Source organism: Chelmon rostratus, chromosome 16, assembly GCF_017976325.1.
Source record: "Chelmon rostratus isolate fCheRos1 chromosome 16, fCheRos1.pri, whole genome shotgun sequence".
In the NCBI taxonomy this organism is placed as follows: domain Eukaryota; kingdom Metazoa; phylum Chordata; class Actinopteri; order Chaetodontiformes; family Chaetodontidae; genus Chelmon; species Chelmon rostratus.
The window spans coordinates 17515828-17539465 of record NC_055673.1 but is presented as its reverse complement, the minus strand read 5'-3'; the positions used below and the strand labels follow the sequence as shown (position 1 = coordinate 17539465).

Sequence of the window (23638 nt, the reverse complement as noted above, 5' to 3'; positions counted from 1 at the left end):
GCAAGGCACAAATATACACCTCAAATATGTCTCCAAGAGCATTTAATGTGCTGTTTTACAGCTATATTTATATTTTTGGGGAGATTCCAGTTGCTGACCATCGGTAACAAAGCGCACAGTTAGACATAGAAAAATCTAAAGACTGACTACATTACCTTAAAGTGCAATAAAATGTTATATATATATATATAAATATATGTATATATATATATATATGTATATATATTAACTTTGTTACACATGGCCAGTGTACAGCAATGCACAGTGCAGCCCTCAAAATTAGATTTTCCAAAAGGAACACACACATGCCCTCTCCTGAATGATAGCTTCAGGGATTTAATCAACTAAAAGCAAAAGGACATTATATCTTACAGACTATTGTGGATGACTTTATTATTAAGAATAAGCCATCCAATCCCATTCAGCCTTCATTGCATTTTAAAATGTATGTTGATAATCATTTCAATGTGCACCGGACTTAAATGAAAATCAAAATATAAACCTCATTATGCAACATACATGAAAGTGTTTTCATGCTTTAAAGTTGTCACCTTGTGGCATCTAAAACTACATATATTCCTCTATATGTGCATGCTTTTGTGATTAAAATTGGTCTGAGTAGGTGGTAATGTGAGTACAATCGCTTCCCAAAGGGCGGTCAAAACCTGCACCACCTGATCTGCATAATCGCAAACCTCGTTTGCTCTACTCCACCCACCTTGTTGCGAGCGGTAGCATATAGATCCTGGAGCAGATACAAGCACAAAAAATAGACTTGACACAAAAACGGCACTGTGTCCATGTCGGTGCTATCGACAACTTAGCACTGGCACAGACTAGCGTTTTAGTCTAATTTATTTCTGTTCAGAGAGCCTCTCCAGAGTCTCTCTGAAAAGATGCCATAAAAAGCGGAATGTGCGATTTGAGTAAGGAATCACTGATAACTAAGAGTAGTAAAAGATAAGAGACCATTGCAGGAGATGTGAGAGCTAAAATAGTAGTTGTATATACTGAAGGAGTGGGTGATTTAGAGTAAAACTGAAGTGTGTGGATAGTAGCCATTGAATCCAGAAATGATGTACAAGTATAGACATGGTGGATGTTTTTTCCAAGCACTCTGGTGTGATAAAAATGTCTCCCTATCATGAATCCTCTGCCAGTCTATTTTCTCACACTCATTCTCTGCTTATTCAAGTAGATTGTTTTGTAAGGATTTGCGTATGTTGCTGAGTAAAAAAGGGGTTAAATAAAAAAAAAAAAATTAACTTGAATTCCTCACAAATAGCCCTTCTAAATAACATAGATGGATTTTAATGGTCGTTATTAGTTTATAATTTTCCCCACTTGTAGTTAATTAGCTTGCTTTATACTTTATATCAACCTTTACGTACAGCGCTTATAAAAAGTGCACAGGAGCAGATTGTATAGCAACATGGGCTTATATGCCGTTTAGTTTTATGAATGCCAGTTGGTTCCTGTTACTAATGGGTTCCTATTAAATCATGCATGCATTTAATGACCACATGGAACCTAAAAAATAATAAAAAATGATAAATATATTTGGCATTTCCTGAAACGAACAGCAGTCATTTGAGTTAAATTCTGTACATGTAAAAGTTTATATACAGTAACAGTTTATCAGTACAAAGTTTGGGAGCATCTGAAACGTCTGACATCTAACATGTTTCCTGTTTAAACATGTTCATCTGGGTGCATGTTGTGCATGGACATGCATCCACAGACATACACAAATAAATACAAACAGGTGCATGCAAAAACCCGAAGATGCTTCTCCTCTAACAAAGGAGTTATTTTAGGATGCTCTGGTATCGAGGGAATACAATGTGCCGGCCGCGTTTGGGGGATTTGACAGTGTTGCCAAGATCAATATCATTAGCATGGTTTCACCTGTCTCTTCGCATACTGCGTCATCTCAGACTCACTCTGAAAAACTAACAGCGCACATACAAACCACAAGGGGTTAGAGGGAGAGTTAGGAGAAGTTGCCCAGCGAAGCATAGATGTCAATCTTAACCTGACAGTCTGCTGGTAGAATAAGTTCATGTTAAAGGAATAGTTCAGCATTTTCATCAATACACTAATATGCTTATAGTAGCTTCGCATAAAGACTGGAAACAGGGGGAATAGCTATCCTAGTCCTGATTTATTGTTTGTATATCTATCTATATTCACACAAAAAACGAAGTGCAAGAACAAGTTGGGGTTTTGCAGAGGATTAGGTGTCAGGCTTCTGCTTGACTAGACTTCCTGGACTTCTGGGGTTGCATCATGGCCACGAGGTTGCCAGACAACCAGAAGTTCTGCATCAGGTTGTTCCACGCAGGCAATGCTTGTTAGTGAGACAAATGCATTCATTGAAGGAAGAGGTATGCACAAGCAGTTCCTCTGAAGCCTCAGTGTGCAGCGCTTGCATTGCAGTCCTTGACACTGGCTCTGTAGCTCATTGTATTCTTGTTTGTTTTTTTTTGTTTTTTTTTTTCAAAAGCCATTTGCCTCTGACCAGTCATAGAGCTTGGCTTGCTTCGTGGGAGATACAGGTAAGTAGCTGAACGCTGGAAGTGCTGCTGTCAGAGTCATTCAGTGGGCTTTGATGATAGTAGAAGGGTACGCGTGCGGTCACAATGTTTCAGCCTTGAGAGTGATTTGTTTGAAATGATGCTCACTATGATTCCCTTAAATTTGTGTTCGCCGACTGCCTCTCCTTCCCGGCGTCTCTCCATCACAGCGCGACGGTCACTGTTGTCTTTCTCGCCTCTTCCTCTCCGCCTATATGGCCTCAAGCCTCCCGTTGACGAGATGGATGATGTCTCTGTAATGGGTCCTGGGATATTATTGGCGTTTGTTTATTGTTGTGTTTGATAGATCTACGGGGAGGGTTCAATTATCAGTGCTGCTTTTAAGAGTGACCTTGGAAACTCATTTGTTTTTGTCCCGTTAACCACAGATCCAATACCACCTACAGATGATTGCACCTATTGAGACGTGCACGCGTGTTGTTTTGAGATGCGGGACGTGACGGATGTTGGTGTGTGCATTCGTGTGTTTGCGTATTAGGGTGCGTGCATGTCTTCAGCAGCCTTCCTCGGTGATGATGGCGAAGCGTTGTGTCGGCGCAGTTTGACAGAAATCAAACAGAAGGGAGGAAATGGAAAGAGTGGCCAGCACTTTGACGGTGTCTGTGTTTGCCTTTTGCTTCATCTCAGTCAAACAAGTAATTTGTGCCTGTGTGGGTCATTTTGTTGAAGGCAAACATTCAATAATCTAAGCCATTAGGCTCTGTATGGTTTCCTCATCAGCATTGTTCCTCAGTCCATTCAATAGCAGTTCAGTCCTATTGCTTTGCTCTCTGTGACTTTGCCTACATCCACCTTGACTTTTTAAACAAGAGCAATAAATCACTCTGACGCTGGGATCAATTGCAGAGCAAGTGGCACTAAATTCTTTACTTCCATGAATTGAGCTGCTTGAGTTTATGATTCTGCCCCATTTCTACGGCTTGTCTGCACGCCATTCTGGCTATTATCAAAATATCTCAAAAGGTTATCATCATATTTTTCAGCAGTGGAAAGGTCGTGGTTCAAGAAGAACGCTTTATACAGATTCACTGAAAACCAGCTTTGGTGGATGAATTATGAGGGTCACCCTCTTCTATTTTAGGGAATCTTTTTTTGGAGAATGTAACTTTTAAATGTCTTTACATAAGAGCATGTTTCAGATTATCCTGAGAAATGATGCCAGTGTACAACCTCACAGATAGTGACAGAACCAAATTTAAAGCAAACCAAAGCCAAGTATCATGCGAGACATCGATTTGATTTATAGCTAAAGTGTAGGTTTGCTTTTTAACCAGAGATCCGGCGTTTGAAGCGCAAGCGAATGCAGCAACTTCAGCAACAGTTGATGAGGAAATAGCCTCCATTTACTGGTCAGCAAGCTCCAAACGGGTGTCTGGTCTTCAGTTGATCTCAGTCACTCCTTAGAGTTTGCTTCTAACTTTCATGTAGGTTGTAATGACTGCAATCCAAGTTGACTGTACAAATGAACTATCCACGACTGTTGCTGACCTCATGTGGACCCGTTCTCCACCTAACTCCTGCTGTGACTATGCTGATGTCCCTGACAGACGTGACACGTTGTTTGTGAACATCATGTCCTTGTGAGGAAAGGTTCACATTCGACTTGAGACTTGTGCTTGTGTGGCTGCTATACATTTCTCTTTGGTGAAGGAAATGAAACAGCATGGCAGAGTAGCCAATGAGGTTAGCTTTAATTTGCATATTTATTAAAATTGCAAGAGTATATCCTCAATCAAAGCCGTATTGCCCTCATCTTTTACTGTCTGTGAAAAGATCTGAGTCCAGATTGAGGAGGAAATGTGCGTTTGAAGATTGGTTATTGATGGCAGGATCATGACAAGGTCATGCAGCAGTTGTACCCATAGAGTTAGCTGAAAGCTTGAGGTGGGTTTTCATCCAGCTTTATTATGATTGTTTTTAAAATGACTTAAACACAAAAGTGTGTTTGCAGGAAGCTTCAAGATAGACTTGAAGAACAAGATTGAGGGAAAGGGAGCCAAGATGAAGGCTGGTGCGTTGTTCTTCCCAAAAGGAAATTTCTTTCAATCAGTGTTCATATTATATGTTCTGTGAGGGCAGAAAATGAGTTGTGGGAAGAGGAAGAAAGGAATCCCTCAGAAGATTTAACAAGGCTTTCTGATGGGGCCAGAGGTCTGACCATGAATAATACATGAGGGCTGAGAGAGGAAGAAGAACAGACATCTTGGCTATGTTGGACCAGGGTGTCTAAGGGAAAAGTAGGCATGCTGGCTCTGATGGGCCTGCAGTTTCACTGGCTCAGCCAGCAAAGGTTTCAACTTCCTCTGCAGTGCCTTGTTTTCGCACTCAGGGCGTCAGTCAACTCCAATAAATAGTTGTGAAAATATTCACTTTATTTAAAACTGTGCCTCAGCCTGCTCAATTAAAAGTGTGGCGTCACGTTACAATGTGAAGTGTAACGTGAGGCACAGACTCATGAGACATGGCTGCCCTGAAGGCCTCTCATAATACTCTGGCCTTAACTTATAGTGTGAGGTTGATGGTTTTTACTGCCAGGGTGGTTATTGTTTGAAGAAATGAATGAACAGTGTTGAGGGGTCTCTGTTGTTTGGAGCAGGGGGCTCTGGTGGTTCATTTAAACCTCCAGTGTATGTCTGCTCTTGGTCACATCTGAAGGTCACAGCTACAGCTCCACTGGCAGCGCTCTTATATTGCCATTCTGGACTTAAGGGTCTTCCACACTGATTAGTTTTACCTCCGAAGGATGTGGCGTGTGTGTGTGTGTGAGAGAGAGAGAGAGAGAGAGAGAGAATGACGAGGAGAGCGAGAGGGAGAGATAGAGAAATAATTTATCGATACGCGTTTACTGTGAGTGTTTGCCGGTGGTAGTGTGTGCGTGTGTGTGCCTGCGTGTACATCTGGATGGGCCGGCCTGTGCTATAATTCACATAGCCTCATTAAAATGCTGAAAGTTTTGGCTTTAAAGTCACTCTGACCCCCGGTCTGCTGTAAAGACCAGGACCTGCATACTGAGCAGAGCTCTGATTGATCTGCCTAAGTAGCTGCAATTAACGGGGACGTTCTTTGTCCAGAATTGCCCGTCTCCCCAGCGCACGCATGCGGGCACCCACACAAGAACGCATACGGCCATCAGACGCCATATCTCTCTGGATGAGCGGTGATTTAAAGTGTTTGATCCCAATGCGGAGCTAGTCACCTTTGACACCTAAACTCCGCCCCTTACTGATTATGCATAGAGAAGTTTGACACCTCGCCCCTTGAACAGGAAACACATGACATGACATTAAAAGATGAATATAAAGCAGAAAAAGACCCATTCCACCGGGGAGGGTTGTGGAATTGATGACGACGACCTTTGTTCAAAAATCCTGAAATCCTGACTCAATTTAATGAGTCACATCACATCATTATGGAAAGCGTCTCTCTGCTGGTGTTACATAAATGGATTTGACTGGTCTTGCATATTCCTAAGACCCTCAATCATAATATGACAGTGAAAAGACAAGTCTTAGTAACAAGGATTTGCAAATCTGACTCTGATATCCGCAATTCGGATGTTGCCTATAAAGTTGTGTAACCGTTAAACCATTTCAGTTCTTTTGTGAATGTTGCCGCTGTGCAGCATCAGTGGAAGTAAAAGAGCTGCATCAAAACCGAGCTGTTTCTCCAAAAGCTCTGCGTGTCAGTGTGTGGTTCACAGCTCAGTCCCCTCAGTCGAGAGCACCACTGGCTGCCTCCATCACCTTGCCTTTGCCCAAAATACATTTCTTGGACAATCATCAAAAGTCTGACTCAGACTGAGGAGCTTTGGGGCCTGGAAATGGAAACTGATTTAGCACTGCACTCTCAAGACAATTCCGCATAAAATCTAATATGGTCAGCCAGACAGAGAGAGAGGGAGAGAACAGGAACTATAGGAAGTAACCACGACACCCTTCAGGAGACCTCCATCAGCCAGCTCAGGGCTTTTTCTGTTGCTCCCCGCGGTCACTTTCAGCCTCCGACTTTCATGTTTTCAGCACAAAAAAGGGGCGGACAGTGAAAGGGGGAAAGGCAGAGGTGACTTTGGGTCAAAATGGTATTTACGCTGGTCTGCTCATCCCTCATCCCATATTTATTAATCGCCTAATCCTTAATGGAATACCCATCAGTTCCTCATCCTTTGCCACTGCCGCTGTTTATCAGGATCTTAAGGCAGCCGTCAGCTGGTTTGTTGTGGGGTAATGAAAGATAATTCTAGCTCAAATTGCCCTTTAATTCAAAGGGAAGTTTTCATTTGGCCCTATGGTGCAAAGGGGACTAACTCAACGTATTCAAATCTCGGTGCTGGCTTGAGGTCTTTGTGTTTCATGTGGGTCGTGAGGATCATATGCTGCAGTTCATTGGTGTGAGATTTAGCACCAAGGACTTTGAGCTGTCTCAGGACCAGCTATGTGCTTAGAGCCGGAGGTGATTCTGGCACTCTCCATCCTAGTAGCACCAATCCAAATGTGTATGTGCCAGACAATACATGACCCCCCCCTTCATCTTTCCCTTTCTCTTGAGTGATAAAGCCTTTCCTGAGGCACGCCAGCTCACTTTATCAGTCTTGCACCGTTGTATGACATGGCTGCACATTTCTGCCATATATCCATCAGCCTCCAGGCGGAAAAAGTGTTCATCTCGTCAGATCAATAACTTAAGTTTCATTTCTAAATTTTGGAACTCGTCCCCAAAACACGCCCCAGGAGCTGTAGCATACATACATACATACGTACATGCAGCGCACATGGTGCACACTCATTGTGATGAGCACTCACCTTTCACACACTCACGCCTTCACACCGTCCAAACACACACCCTTTTCATCAAGGCCTCTGCGTTAGTGCTAAAAGGATCTCCGTCACTGGGTAGGAAATAGGGTTGACTCCAACCGTGCTCCCGACCTTGACCTTAACCTTTTGCGACTCTAACGTAACTGTTTGATTAGTGAAGCTTGCTTCTTTGGAAATGTCTTGAGCCGGGGTTGAGGTCATTGGCATCGCTGAATTACAAGTGGGGGCTGTCAGCTGCATGCAGAAAACAGCCACTGGAGGCAGGAAGAAAACGTTTAAGCTTCGTCTGTGACATACTCTGTCTTCTACACTCTGCTCTATTTTCCTCTTGTCTGCTTGCTGTGTGGCTGAAAAAGCCAAATCGCTGACAGTTTGATGTACCATCTCTCTTTCTCATTCTCTCATTGTCTCATCTCTCCCTTGCGGTTTGTCCTTCCTGCTGCCCAAAACTCTTTTCAGAAGTCTTTTCTGTTCTTTGTGTGTGACCCTCCAGGTGAGTTTGCGTTCAGCTTAACTAGGAAGTCGAGCTGAAGAAGCGAGGCTGCGGCCCCGCTGCAGCGAGAACTTATTTTCTAAATGACGGGTGCTCTGTTTTCATCAAAATGAAGGCTAATTCTGACTGCCAGAAACCCACTTGCTTTTAATTGATCCTCGGAGACCTCTACAGTGCAGTCAGTTATGTATCTCCACCAAACACCCTCACTAGACTAGATATCTCTTCATAGTAGATCCCTGCCTTTTTTGGTTTGCATGCTTCGAGCTGTTTTCAGCTTTTGTCCCTGCGGCATCAGTGCATAAAAATGTTTCTGCAATCACAGAAGAGTAGTTATTAGCTTGCAAAATATGTCTCATACGTCTTTTCCAGTCTCTTTCTCATTTTTCAAAAATTATTTAATCAAATTTTCACTTCCCTTCGTCTCTCCTTTTTTTCCCCCCAGTGCCTGTTTTTTTTCCTTCAGTGGTATTATTGAGAGCTGTTTGGAGGTTGGCCCCAGTAGGTATCTACTCTATAGAGTGAAGCAGATATGGCGGTTGGGAAGATGAGGTGCGCATAGTTGGGGAAATGTAATTTACAAATGGGGGAATTGGAATTTATGTGAATGTGAGCGTGAAGTGCACATACTGTATGTGTGTGCACGTCTGTGTTAGTGTGTCTCAAGCTAAAACATGATGTATCCCCAAATGACTTTGGCTTTAACAGGTGAAGAAGTGCCTGGTAAGATATAGCCCTTATTAGCATACAGATCAGGAGGCACTATAAGTGTTTGTGAAGTATAACTCACCATTGCTTTTTCAAGCCATAAAAGGAGTGTCCTTTCTCTGCAAATGCCAGTGCTGGTCTGTCTTGGCCTCATTTTCATCAGGAGTTTGGTTAAGAGTCGTTAACATTACAGGTCATCTTGAGTACCAGACCCCCCCTTTAATAGATCTTAAAGGTGAAGCATTTTAACATCTCAAAGTCATGGCCACGTTAATTTTGAAACATTAGTATAATTACCATAAACAAACAAGACAATCACCGGGAAGACTGGCATGTTCTGCCAGCCTCCATAATATACCGTCTGCCATTGGGCTTGACTTTATTGGAAATCTGATGGATTGCATAATTGCTTTATGGCACAAAACAGAAGCACAAGCAAGCACAATCCTCTCTTACAGTGGCAGTTGATAGAGTGAATAAAAGATGAGGGGGAAATTACTTTCTATCTTCAAATAAGCCTTAAACAAAACAAGGAGAAGAAGAAATGATTTGTGCATCAATTACAGTAACTCATACAGTAAGGTATAATATGCATAACACAGCAACATTTTGAGGATAAGTCAGAGTCCATGTACTCAGGAAGTGCAGCAGTGCTCACACCAATGCTGCAGATGGCATTGGTACATAACTAGCCTTTAACCTTAAATCCATTTATGATTGTGCAGGATGTGCTAAATGTTTCTGTAGTTTGCAGCCTTCTGCGACCTTCACATTTATATGTTAAAACACTCGTGTGCTAAATCGCTTATGATTTAAAGCACCGGTCTCTCTGTCTCTCCAGGTTCACCGGCCCCAACCTCCCCTCGCCCATCATTAGCAGCAAGAATTGGCTTCGGCTGCATTTCACCTCTGATGGCAACCACAAGTTGAGAGGTTTCAGCGCCCAGTACCAAGGTAAGATAAAGAGAGCTTTTGATATTTCAAAAGGACGATCATTAATAATTTAACAACATCACATCAAATTCGCGACTATCGTGTCTGCCAGGTTTCATTTAGTACGGAAGGATGAGCAAATATTTGCTGCATGATATTAGATCTAAAGCTGCCCCCCTCCCGCAAAGGATAAATCCTCATAATTGCAGTGACCCACTGAACTTTTCTCTTGTGCCAAAATCAGAGAGTAGTTTCCACTCATAGGCAAGAAATAGGAAGAATCTAGTTGCTGGCCAGAGGATGAACTCGTCACATCATTTTGGACGCTCCATGAGCTTTCCTCATGGAAAATGATATATATCTAATCATCTGAGAGAATGATTTTAATATAGTCTGACACTGCACATGCTTGCTCCTAGGGGATTAAGTACTAGTGGCCTTAATGAGACCCTGGTGCCTTTTATTTTGTACCACTGTCAAGACAAAACAGAACAGGAAAACTATCAATATGTTATTAACTCCAATCAAGAAAGGAAAACAGCTCAATAGACTGATGTCATTCATCTTGCTTCCATTGCAAATAAGCCTCCATTGACTTCAACGATCAGGATCTGCCTTGTTTGCACACACGCTCGCCGCTGCACACAAAATCCCGTCTCCCCCCCCCCCGCGTCCGTTTCTCATCCCATTACTCTTCAAGGTTCAGGGGTCAGCTTTGAGAAGGGATGAGCAGAGAAAAATGATTAGTTCCTCCACAAAAAAGGCGATCTCCAAGGATCTCACCTCCAGCCATCCGCTGGAAATTTCAGAGACGATGGCATGAGAGAAACAGGAGAGAGCAGTGAGGAAGAGAGAGAGAGGCAGAGGGATGAGGAATACGGGAAAGAAAAGGCGGTGAGCCTGCGGGTTTACAGGTTAACCGCTAGATAAACATGTTTAGAAGATCAGAGAGAAATGGGGGACTAATACTTTAATTAGATTAAACATTGACTCCATCTCCTCCACCCCCCCTCAACAGCCATTCTTGTGATGACACCTCTCATGATTCCACAGCTGCGGCCTGTTGGAGTGATGAAATGACTGATGATCATTTTAAACAGCCCACAAACCCCCACACCCAACAAACCCTGCACATAATGGCTTCTTCCCCTCACTAGAAACCTGATAATACCCTTCTTTCCTCTTTTTTTTCAATCAGGTTAACAAATCAGAAAATAGCTTCTTCATTGAGATTTTTCTTCCAGACACATAACAAACAGACTTTTGACACATGACTCAGATTAGCTTTGAATTACTTTGCAGCTGAAACTAAGCAAATGATAAAAATCACATTTGTGCAAAACAAGTAAAGTTCCATTGTAAGGAAGCATTAAAGTAATTAAATAGGATGAGTGTGAAGGGGTGCACAGACAATGCTGATGGTGTTTTCGAAACTGATGAATAAATATGCATTTAGATGAGGCTCTTACTTTGCTGTGCTATGACAGCTTTGTTTTTCTTATTTTCTCTGCAATTACCATCGAATTCAATAATTTAAACCTAATCTTTTTATTGTATAGAAATGAGTGGTTTTGCTCCTCATATACTCTGCTTTCTAATCCTCATTATCTAATGATAATGTTGTTCATTGTTGAGCTTCCTTCTTCTGTGTAAACCAAATGTGTAGCTTCAGTGGACTCACATTAAACATGTCCGTGTTGTAGAGAGATGTGTGGGTCTTATATGTCTGTTTTCCTCCACAGTGAAGAAGATGACTGAGCTGAAGTCTCGAGGGGTGAAGATGTTGCCCAGCAAAGACAACCACCACAAGATATCAGTGTGTGAGTCACAAACCATAACTGTCGATGGAGTTTCCCTAATGAACTGGGCTGAAATTAACATCAGGGGAGAAACTCAACATTACCCTTAAAAGATTTACCTGGCACAGTGTGACAAAATGCAAAACATATGGCATCTTCATCAGAAAGCTTGGAAAAGTTGTTGTAAAAGCTGTATTTCTAAGTACATCACTGACGTGTTCTGACCAAATATAGATGTAAGAAAGCTTTTTCTCCTTATGTGTTGTGAAAATGGTCAGATGTCAGATGTCCACTTTCCACCAGTGCAACTCATTTCTCTCACAGCACCGCAGACCGACACCAGCCGCTATCATGACATGGAGTCCTCAGTGCTGTTAAGGGCTTAAGCATTTCGCTCCTGGGTAAGCAGCAGGTATAGCTGCAGCAGGAGCTGACCTTTCTGTTTCATTGCACACAATTACATAAACAAGTGAGTCGAGGCCCGGCGCGAGATAAAACAACTGTCGCGCAGTGAATGGGCCTGTGAAATCCACCAGTCTTAATACAGAACACCTGCTGTCTGCCCAACTTGTATGTCTGTGTACTGGAGAAGATGCCAGACAGTCCTTTTCACCTGTCTCAACCATTGTTCAAGGTCGCGCAGAAGTTTTTTCTTTACTTCTTGACCAGAGAACAGGGTGAATGCTGACTGTTGTGAGAGGTGCAGACACAAAGGACACACAGTCTGTGCTCGAGATGCAGCTCTAATAGCAAATGGACAGCGGTAATTGCATCGGTTTCTCTCTCCTCGGCAGCGGCCTTCCTCGCCCTCGTCCTCTCTCGCCCTCTGTCTGAGTTCACCGTTCATTATTCTCTCAAGCTTTATTGAAACATCTGTAACATTAACAATTTGACAGCCATGAGTCACCTGAATGGAGAGGCACACAGAGCTGGATGTCGAAGGGTTTAAGCACAACCTGTTGAACAAATAAGAAGTGCATTAATGGTAATCCTGCCTCAAGGCCATTTACAATTCATTTTATCCACTTCCACCTCCCACTTTACCTTTTGCTTTCAGTCCTTATGTCTCTCAGACAAATCACGTCTTTCTTTCATTTGCATTGCTTTAATGCGTTTTATTTTATTTTTTTTACCCTCTTCCACTTTCACCAGTCTTTTATTTGATTTTACATGATTTGACTGTGACTCCTGATGGACATATAATGAGACATTTTCAGAAAAGTTCATTTCTAAGACAATGACAATACTTGAAAATTGTCAATCTCCTGAACAACTGAACTGCTGTAGGAATCCTCCAAAAATAATCTTAACATTTTTGCATCAAAGATGGGGTCAGTAAGCTGAAGGGGTCAGTCAGCTGTTTTGTGGGGCTAACTGCTATCTCCTATTAGATGTGAGTATGTCACAGTTGCAGATACATATACATTTTCCTGCCTTTTCATTCGTCACCTCTGCTGTTTTCGATTTTTTGCTGGCTCGCCTCAAACTTTGACCCTGGTCTGTGAGCATGTGTCTCATCACTTTGGTCCTGCAGACCTTTGGTCCCTCTCAGTCAGTCAGATGGGATCTCCTGGTTTATCTGACCCCCTTCTGGCACTTTAACTTCCTCTCTTTTTCACCCAGTGACACAACGGACTAGCGCACCAGGATTATGCACAAATGTTGAAGCAGGGAGACTGTCAGGGTGTGTGCCGAATGAGTTGATGTGTGCAAAGCTAGTGCAGTGCAAAAATCAACCGCTCTCATCAACCTTTTTAATCTTTGCATTTGCCCTGTAATGATAAAGCGACGTGGAGTGACTGTTGACCACCAGAGGGCAGAAAGTGAACAACATCGAACTCCGGAAGAACAAGCCTGAATACATTTTATCTGCATTTTGTGTTGAAACATGTTTGTCAAGACTTTTACAAAGACATGTAGCTAAACTTTAGTCATGTCCTGCCACCTGTCCAATGGCAATATTTCCTCTTGTTAAATTTGGGGTGTGGTTAGAGGACTGTCTCAACTGTTTTCATGCTGGCAAGTGTCCTGCGCACATTTTAAAAAAAAAATGTATGAACATTTTCCTTAATGCGGCAAAATGAAAAATTTCCAGAATAAACATTTTCTTTCGACTCTCTTAGATTAAACAATCTGTACTTTCCTAATCTTTTTCTGTCTTTTCCCACTAGTGTCTCAGATGGGTGTAGCGCAAGGACACAACATGTGTCCAGACCCGGGGATCCCGGATCGAGGAAAAAGAAAAGGCTCGGACTTCAGGTAAAAACAAGCGAAAAATGATTTCAGGAACAAGATTTCAGGAGAAAAGATGGTAATCAGGTTTGTAAGACCTCACTTTCCTGAGGTGACAACCTTTTAGGCTGTATTGGCTATAAAACTTGACTATATACTGGCTCGAGTTATACACTATGAATGTACAGTACGTGGGTTGAGAAAGAAATATCGAGGTATTTTCTTTCTGTGCTTCGTTGCAGTTATTGCATTTATTTTTTATGTGACTTTTGTCACAATTCTTCAAATGAATAACGTGAACCTTCAACACATCCAGGCTTTCAGTTCTCTCATTTAATCGTCAAGGCCGAATCAAGTTACGTAAGTGGTATGAGAGTGATCTTTGTTCTGCATTTAATGTGTTGTGTGAAAATTGAATAACATCAGCTTATTATTATTTCAGCTCTTGGAAGTAGTAGCCTTTTTATATTTGGTTTCTAAATGTTTAAAATGTACTATTAATAATAGGACAACCTATTTGTAATCCAGTGTTATCTGTCTTGCAGTTAAGCTTTAATCAACCATGAGCTGAGAGAAAAGTTTGGAATTTGGAGAGACTATTGGTTGCTAAAAGAAAATGGTGGACTACATCTGGAAATGTGCTGTAGCATAGTGTGCATTGCCAAATGTCAAGCCCCATAAAGCCCCCCAACCAAACCAGATAGAGAAATGTGCATACCACTACAAATACCTTACCATTTGAGCCAATGCACACTAATAGGCTGCCTCTGTGGGATGGTGATATTACCGGTGGGGATTATTGAGTTTCATTCCTGTCAGAGCTATTGTCTCTATCTATCGTCTCTATGTTCAACTGTAACACAGACAAATGGGTACCATCCGTCTCCCACAATGCAGCAGTTTTGGGAATCACAGCCAGGAAGTCTGAGAAAATATATGTATTTTTTTTTCCCCCCAGCAAACATATTTTCTTGTTTCTCTTACCTCGTTTGCACTCCCACTGCTAAATTGTGACTTTTGCAGCAGGTCTTTGTCATGCTGACGCGTTTTTTTCCTGTATGCAATTTAACTGCAGGCGAGGAGCCACAGTGCATTTCTCCTGTGACGAAGGTTATGAACTGCAGGGCTCGAAGAGCATCAGTTGTCTCAGAGTGACGGACAGCTATGTAGGCTGGAGCGACGATCGGCCCATCTGCAGAGGTAAAGACTGACGCGTGGGTTGATCATCTGCACAAGTGTGCGGTGGAGGTTGCCCCAGTGTGACCTTTGAATTTTCATACTCAGGTGCCCTGATTTTGATGTGTTTACCTGTGAGCGCGCTGTCATTTTGTGTGGGTTTCTTCTCTGTTTCACTGACTCAGTATTCACTGTTATATTGTGACTGGACTGACTTTGACCTTTGGCCAGCATTCTTTTGCTTCCTGCTGTTTAGCCATGCCGGCATAGTGCTGCCCATCAGTCATGTCTTCCTCACTTCCAACCATTTTGTGACAGGCAGGAAGAGCAGTCAGGCTCCCTGCACAGCGTTCCCTCCAATGTTCCTCAGTTTCAGTTTTCAGCCTCAGTGAAATCAGAGTAGATTGATGGTGGATTTGATTGGTAGTATAATTGGTTCAATTGACGGGTATCTAATTTGTGAAATGTATTCCTTGAAGCAGGACAGAATTTTTTTATTTAAACTTGGTGGTAATGTTCGCTTAGAGCTTAAAAGCAAAAAAATCCTAAACCCAATATAGAAATTTCAATTAATAAGACATGTTCTGCACTCTGGTCCCTGCTTTAATATTTCAGTTTAGTAGTCAGAACTCCTAGAATAATATCTGACGCCACTGTTTCCTGGTGGGGATTTTTTCATGGTTTCAATTCAAGGGCTTCTGATTGTCACTACCGATCTAAAAGCACTCAATACAGACAGAAAAATAGTTAAATGAAGTCTTTTTGTACGTTTGAACGGTAGGAGGCTTCAGGTTTGTGATGACTAACCTAGCCGGCCTCAGTGAAGAAATTCTAAAAACGCACTGAGCACGACCTGCTCAGCCCCAAACAGCCCAAGTGGCCAAAACAATCATTTGTCGCAGGTTTAAATTGGCAGGTCTGGTGGAGTTTCACTATTTGTATCATTGATTTGACAGCACTAAATGCTTTGTCATTACTCCAAAAAGGGCCTGTAATTACAGAGTGATAACTAAAAAAGCCAAACAAATTCTGCAACAATTCTCAGCTGGAGATATTGACGGATCACAACATCAGAAAGTGCATTAACTGGAGAGTTCATGAGAAATTGTAGGAAGATCTACGTGTGTCAGCCAGTTTGTACCATTTCCCCATCAGGGCTGTTGAACATCATGATCTCTTGTCTCATGTAATCACCTGCAGCTTTTTATCCCCTTTCATATCACCTGCAGGTCACCGTTGTTCAGTTAATGTGTTCTCAAACATCCAGCTTTCCACAGGCACCCCCATTTCTTTCTTTTGTGTTGGACCGACCCAATTGTACCAAAATTAAATTACAGCACTAAGGAGAGGGGGGCACGATCTCAGAAGGGGGGGTTGATAGTGCTTGGCTTCCTTTCGTTTGTACTGAAACTTTTGTCTCCTGTTCTTAGGAGGAAAAAAATAACACTAAAAAAGCGATTGAGTCGTTTTGGAGCGCAGGTCACATTATCGCATTCAGCTGGTTTTCAGTTTTATTTTAAGAAACATTCAAGATTGTCACAACATCCACAACGCCTGGCAAATCGCCGTTTAAGAATATCTCATCCCATCATCCTCGCTTAACCTTTGATACCGTGCCTTTGTTCTGCCTCAGTGATGATTAAACATCATCCAGGAATAATTGAAGATCTGTATCCTGAATAAGCATTAGTCATCATTAAATTGAACAGCACTATCATTAGCAGAGGGAAAAACTTCATCTCTGGCTCTAAATTCATTCTCCTGGAATGAAATTCGTGGCTGCCTTTTCGTCCGCGCTTTGTTTCCGGTCACACTGCGCTCCCGCAATTCTTCTTCGTCGGGGACTTTTATTGCAAGGTGGCCTGCTGCACTTTAATGTCTATCACAGAACACACAGAGCGGAGTATATCAAGCATGATGATCCCCGTGATTAAAAAAAAAAAATACGATAGCTTCAGTGGACTTCCTCACTGCTGTATTATTTTCATTAAGGTCACCCTCACTGTCAGCACAACTCAAATTAATTACTTTATTCTCCCCTCAACTTCGCCAAAGTTCTTTTTACATTTTAATAGGGGTGATTTGGTGGGAGAGGGGTGGAGCATGGAGCCACTGAGTGGGCCTTGAACCACCCCAAGGACCCTCTTAGACTTAACTCATTAAAATTTTGGATAGCGTGCTCAGGTAGGCCCTTTCAAATACTCAAAGGTTATCCCCCACATACGTACACACTCGATTCCCTTAAAGCAAAATTATTCTGCTTTAATTTCGCCATTTCTGCCATGCAGGTACCCTCAGGCCCTGATAGAAAAGTCACATTGTCCTTTAAAGCTAGGTTTGCTCACTGCCCACCTCTGCTTTTCAATGAGAGTATCAAGGTGTGACACTAAGGTGTGTTTTGTTTTTATAACCATGATAAACGTTCCCATACATAAGCTCTACATTGGCAGCACCCAACCCCATAGCAGAGCATCATAAAGGCAGTCTGATGTTATCTACATTGTTTTATAGTTATAATAAATTAGCCTGACAATATGTGCAGACCAAACAAGTCCCCAGTATAATTTAGACCTGTGCAAAAACTCTGTGATTTATGGGTTTGATTGAATCTTTCATTAGTCTATTTTTCATGGTGCCACATTAAATTGGCCAGTCGAGTGTTTAGAGGGTGCACAGCAGCTGATTTTGTTCGGACGACTCTTCTGCTTCGTAATTTGATGATGGCTTAAAAAAAAAAAAGGACAAGTTATCATTGCCGAGCATTTGCCCAACAGCCTCAACCTTATACAGCAACGCTGGCTGACAGGAAGTTAAACAAATGCATTTTGAAAGGTTGCACAGGCAGTTCTGCTCATTCGGGCACTCTTTGGGATGCTGTTCATGTCGCTTGGTAAAGTTTGAGTTGAGGGTTTTGAGCCCGCCTTCAGGGGTTTTTGAAATGAATACAGAAGAATGCAAATAGGAATCAATTGTCTGCAATGCTAACAGAAAGAAATACAATTTCAGGTGTGAGTAATAAGGAACCTTAACAGGTGGAAGTTGAGGTGGTTCAGGGATACATTGGCACAATTAGCAACCAAACAACATTGTGACTTGTGGATTAAACATGCAACCCGTGAGTGGGTTGGACGCATACTTCTTCTTCTGTGGTGTATAATGGAGAACTTTTTTTCTCTCTCTCTTCCTGTGTCTTCCCTTGCAGCACCAATGTGCGGAGGTCAGTTGAAAGGACCGAGCGGCGTCATCACATCTCCAAATTACCCGGTGCAGTATGACAACAATGCTAACTGCACGTGGGTCATCACTGCCACAGACACGTCTAAGGTAAAAGTCATTAAACGTGGGATTTAAGGCAGCGGCGCAGTGCTAATTTAGCTTTGCTGCCGTAATCGCCTGTTTCCAGCGGTGTGTTAAGTGAGGTGTTTAGCTGCCAGCGCGCTGAAAAGCAGCTGATTGGTGTGTTCGCACCTTTTAGGGACTCCAGAGGAAGCTCTCCTCTGACACACATGACTCATTTTATACTTTTGATAACTGCCACAGGACATTTTTGGGGCCTGTTGAACACACCATGTGACAGGAGCTGCCTCGTAGAGAAATGTGAGCGATAAGGACAATGAAAGAGGGGAGGAAGAACACTGGAGCTGAGCCAGCGGAAGACAAAGAGAGTTGTTAGAAACACCTGTGGTGAGGGAGAGAAGAAAAGAGATGAAACGGACGGAGGAGTAATGGAGAGGTTTTGAGAGCATGCTCAGAGGATATCATGAAAGTGTCATAGCCACTCTGTTCAGGCCATTGACTTTGGAGTTGTGTTCAAGGCCACCCAGCTGCTTCCCTGCCAAATATCCTTCTCTGAACTCAAACAAAATGGTTTTACAAATCTGTCCTATTGCACTGCGCCGACTGAAGGAGAGGCTATGTGAGGTGAGAGGCGAGGCAAGGGGGTAGTCAGACACAATGCGCACCCACCCAGCCCCGCCCTTTGCTTGCATGCATACACACACACACAGACACCCTTGGGTATAGGCGGGCAGCCTGCTGAAACAGACAACAGTACTTTGGGCTGTCTCTCGCTCTGTGTCTGGTCCAGATGAAGATGGAGCGAGGCTGTTCTTTCTGTTTAGAGATGTAATGGGCTTCTATTCCTGCCTGTGCGCATAGGCCCAGCCAGAGGAGACGTTAGGTCAGGCAGGAGACTGAGACGGTACCGCAAAGGGAGGTGGGCTGGATGTGACACAGCTCTTCTAGACCTAAATGCAACCTCGTGACATGATGACTAATGTGGGTTCTTGTCAAGTGTTCAAGTGCTCCTTCAAAATGTCCTGAGGGCACTGAATGCAGCTGTTTTTAGTTGACAGTCTCGTAAGTGTTTTTTCGTCAGTGGCAGGGACACTGGTTTCTGTTGTGAAACAACTAAAATGTCAGACATGCCATCAGAGATAGCAAACAATATTAAGTATACATATGGTTCTGTTTTTGTCAGTCCTCCCCCCTCTGTGCCTCACCTGTTGGCGGGCAGATGGGCGATGAGTTTGTGGTAGGAAACTCTATTTATCGAGTGATCTGACCTATTTTGCCTACACACCATCCATCTTTTCTCTCCACCTTGGCAATTTTCATTAGGCACTGGGTTTAACATGGGACAGAATGCAATTTGCATTTATATAAGCTTTTTCATTAGGCCTGGCCCTCTCAGTCCTCTGAAAACATTAGGAATTTGGCGGAAATCAGTGGCAGGCAATTTAAAATAGGAGACAAAGACAGTCTTTGCTTTGCTTTTTATTGGGACATGTTTTAGTCTCCTTTATTATCCAGCTTTTTCGTCTTTAGCAACATTTTGCGTCATCATAATCAAACCTTATTTCTTTGTCTGCCTTTATTAGAGTTGTCTTGCCTTGCTCCACTTCGTCTCTCTGCAGCATAGAAATGAGATGAAATGAGGAGGTCTGTTTCTTCCTCAGTGTTAAAATCCAATACATAAATCTTTTACAGCTTTTGTGCCACCTTTATGATGCATATATTCACCTTGTGGACAACCTCAAGTCCCTCGCCACCTCTCCTGATGCACTAAAAAGTCATTGTAAGTCTGGCTAAGTAGGCCACAAAGGTATCTGCAACCTGCTGATTTGATGAGCAAAGAATAGGGGTCGTGCAGACTGTCTGACAGGCAATCAGATATTTGATTAGTGGGATCGAGTTCATAATCACCAGACTTGATAATATAATATAACTACATACACAAACAGTCTCAGTCACGTATACACGGAAAAAACTCTGTGGACATGGACTACACCTGTGATTGGATGAATAGGGACTCATGAAGGTATGTGAGTACTTACAAGAGAAAAAATATATTGATAAAAGATGCTTTACATGCAACGCACACAGCTGTTACATAGTACGCATGAATGGATCTGTGCCAGACACGTATTCAGAAGAGACTGATAGATGATCGATGGATGGACTAAGGGATGGAAAGTCACAGATGGAAAGGGGTCTCTCCTCTGCACCTGATGTCTGCGGCGTTCAAGCACCTGTCATTTACGGTTGTCCTGGCGATGTCTCCGCTGTTGTCCAGGTGATCAAGCTGACATTTGAGGATTTTGACCTGGAGCGAGGCTACGACACCCTGACGGTGGGAGATGGTGAGGTGGTGGGAGACCAGAAGACCATCTTCCACGTGTGAGTGACTTCTTCGACCTCCATCATTTTGCCTTTAATCTCCCCTCTGTCCTCTGTAACTTCTCTTGGCTTTTGCTCCCCATCGTTGTCTCCAGCAGCCATTTTAAATCTTTTGCTACTCATCTCACACGTAATCACAGTCCGTGTTTTGCGGCCCTTTTCCTCTTCACCTTTCTTCATTTGGCAACACATGCCATTTCTCCTCCTTCCCTTCCCAGCAGCAACCCTCTCTTTTCCCTTTACCCTCCAGCCCTTTCTCTCTCCCCTGTGCTGTTTCTCTTTCGTTTCATCACCACCTGATGCAGCAGTGCATGAAAAATAGATGCCACACCACATTGTCAATCATCAGTCTTTTCAATGTTAAAAACAAGATCACAGCCATGTGGTGCAGGCATTGCGAACTGCATATTGATGCCCCCCTAATGGAGTTTGTGCTAGCAGATGCTCCATAACAATTCACGGGATGTTGTTATTAATTGTACGGAAATTTACCACCTTAATAAAGTTTTTATAGATCGATTTTTATGCGAGGCTGCCTCGCCTGGGTGGGAACTGGGAGGAGGGGGTAGATAAATGAGAGAGAGGTTTGTGGAGGAGGGGTTTGTTGATGGAGGGAAGTTCTACCTTACTTTAATATTTTTGTGTACTCACTTGCACAAACACTGAAAATGACCTAATCGTATTCAATTAGGGACTCCCTCTGTCCATACACACTTTTTTACGATATGAAAGTGAGCAGTTCTGTCCTTTAGATTGGATGCACTCTTGCACTCAAACAAACGAGAGCAATTTAGGACCAGAGAATATACTGCAGCTATCAGCACACTTTAACTTAGGACTATATTTTTGGGAATCAGCGGTGCAGGCAAGCGCGCGCAGGGTGTAGGTAATTATTTTTTCGCAACTTTGGGGTCAGAGACATGTGACCCAACTGCAGCACAGTCATAAATGTGGTGGTTAATAGGCAGTGAGTCAGAACCAATCAAATCCCCTCTTTTCCTTCACTTGAAAGACGCTGTTCGCTGACAGCTTGATAATGGAAGAGGATTGGGTGTGAATGTGCCACAAATGTTATAGAGATAAAAGTAGGGAGAAAGAAAGAAGAAAGAAAAATATTTCCTGTTTTTCAGCTGAATGGAATTCTATTGGTCAATCCAACAACATATGCTTTAAGTGGTTTACCAAGCTTTTAGTTTACGAAATGCAAACAGGGCAAGAAAAGGGGAACGCAAGGGTAAACCCAATAATCCGGTGCACTCTGGTGCTTTCTCACACACATTGCATATTGCAACTTTCCACAACTCACCAAATTACCAAAAGGCTGCAGGAAAAGGACAACAGCATATCCAGACACTACCTCCTTAGTACTCCCACCATCCTCCATGTGCCATCACTAAAATTAGAACCCTTAATCACTTACTCTGCAGCTACACACTTCCTAATTAGAGTTGGGTGGAATTACTTTTCAAATAGGATTAAATTACTTCTGTGGCATTGACTGATGTTGCCTTCATTTTCCACTTTCTTGTCCCCAACTGTTTCGAATAAAAGGGTTAGGATAAAAAAAAAAAAAAGGCTTCTCAAACTGGAATTGCCTGCAACAGTTTCAGAACACTTTCCTTTGATGAGAAAAGTCAGATAGTTTAATATATAACTTCAGGTGTTGTTTTTGCTGCTTGCATTAAAGTTTTTTAATGATGCAGTGGAAGCAGGGCCTTTGGCTATTAAAGTGACAGCAGATTCGCCGCAGTAAGTGCAAACACTGCTCATAATAATTGGAACAACTGATCCAGGTTTCACAATTGACACCTTGCAGTCATACTATATGTAGCACAAGCGTTAAGTATATTCAAGGCAATCTTTGAAGAGATGTCTGTTTAAGAAACGTGTCCTCTTCTCTCTCTCTCTGCAGCCTGTCTGGTACCACCACTCCAGACCTTGTGGTTAGCACCAGTCACCAGATGTGGCTCAATTTCAAAACAGATGACACCAGTGGCTCCCTGGGCTTCAAGGTGTCCTACGAAGGTAAGGATGCTTCAAACGCTCTGGTTGTCAGTCAACAGGATGACTGCTGGCTTGCCGGCTGCATTTTAAAAAGCAGCTCTTTCTTCTAACCTCACATGGAATTAAATGCCTTTTTTAGTCATTTGCCCTTGTGCGCTGTGACTCGCTGCTCAAAGCTGACATCATGGGCTCTGACAGGACACAGTCAGCGGACTCCAACACTATTGTCCTTCCCTGCATTCATCAACCTGAGTTTTAGTTCGAAAAACATAGGGGTTAGAGGTGCTACACTTAAGACTTTTGTAATGAAGCTCAACAGCTAGATTACAAAGCCCTTAAATCAAGCGCACACTGCACCAAGAACACATACGCTAACAAGACTATCAGTGAATGGAGCCATGAATTCCGGGTTCCCTTGCAACTATGCAGAAATGATGCTTTCCAATAAATGATTTGTCAAGTTTGATGCCTTGTGCGCTAATGAGGCAGGACAATAAAGGCACTTATTTTGGTAAAATAAATGGTCCATGAGCCACCAATGCAGCAGATAGCTGTTAATTTGTCCTATCGTCTAATCCTAGTGTGTACCTGCGTGAGTGTGTCTGTGTGTGTGGATGCATGTGTGTCAGAGCTTTAAAAAAAAGACGGGAATTAATATGTGTATGTCCTTTCATGCATGTGTGAAGATGAGAGATAAAAGGTGTGAGCTCGTGAGTCTGTGTGTGTGTGTGTGTGTGTTCGGTTTGTCTGTGCGTATGTATGCGAGCATGGGGAATTTGCCAGAGTTGTTCTTGTAGATGAGTCTGCCGTTTGCCTCTCAGAAGCACAGCGAGTCTTCTCCCTTGCCCACAGATGCTTATTTTTCATCAGTAAAAATAACAGAGAAAGTGGAGCAGCATGCTGAACCAAAGTGTAATTAAAACAATGAGTTCTACTTAATGAAGGGGAAGAAACGCTTTGAACCACTTCACCTCCCAGATTGGAGCACCCAAAATCTAATTTGCATTCTCAATTACTTGTATTTTAAGCCCGATCATCAAGTGTAATTGCAAACACGCTCATACCAGTACACGCACTCCCGTCTTACTCATGCATTTGAGTGTGGGCTGCATACTCTGCAGTGGCCTCAATCTTTCAACTGAAATCGCAAACAAAACCGGTGTAAAAGCATACGTGTAGGTCTATACCTGACCACTGTAGTAC

At 42.7% G+C, this 23638-nt stretch overlaps 1 protein-coding gene across 1 annotated transcript in view; it reads left to right on the top strand.

The window, feature by feature from the left end:
* The window catches only part of csmd2 (CUB and Sushi multiple domains 2), a 223431-nt gene that overhangs the window by 94664 nt on the left and 105129 nt on the right, over nt 1-23638 (top strand). The window contains exons 6-12 of the mRNA XM_041954696.1: nt 9454-9566; nt 11288-11365; nt 13516-13603; nt 14652-14776; nt 17955-18076; nt 20328-20431; nt 22344-22456. Coding sequence (XP_041810630.1) covers nt 9454-9566; nt 11288-11365; nt 13516-13603; nt 14652-14776; nt 17955-18076; nt 20328-20431; nt 22344-22456 — 743 coding nt within the window. The remainder of the gene's footprint in view (nt 1-9453; nt 9567-11287; nt 11366-13515; nt 13604-14651; nt 14777-17954; nt 18077-20327; nt 20432-22343; nt 22457-23638) is intronic.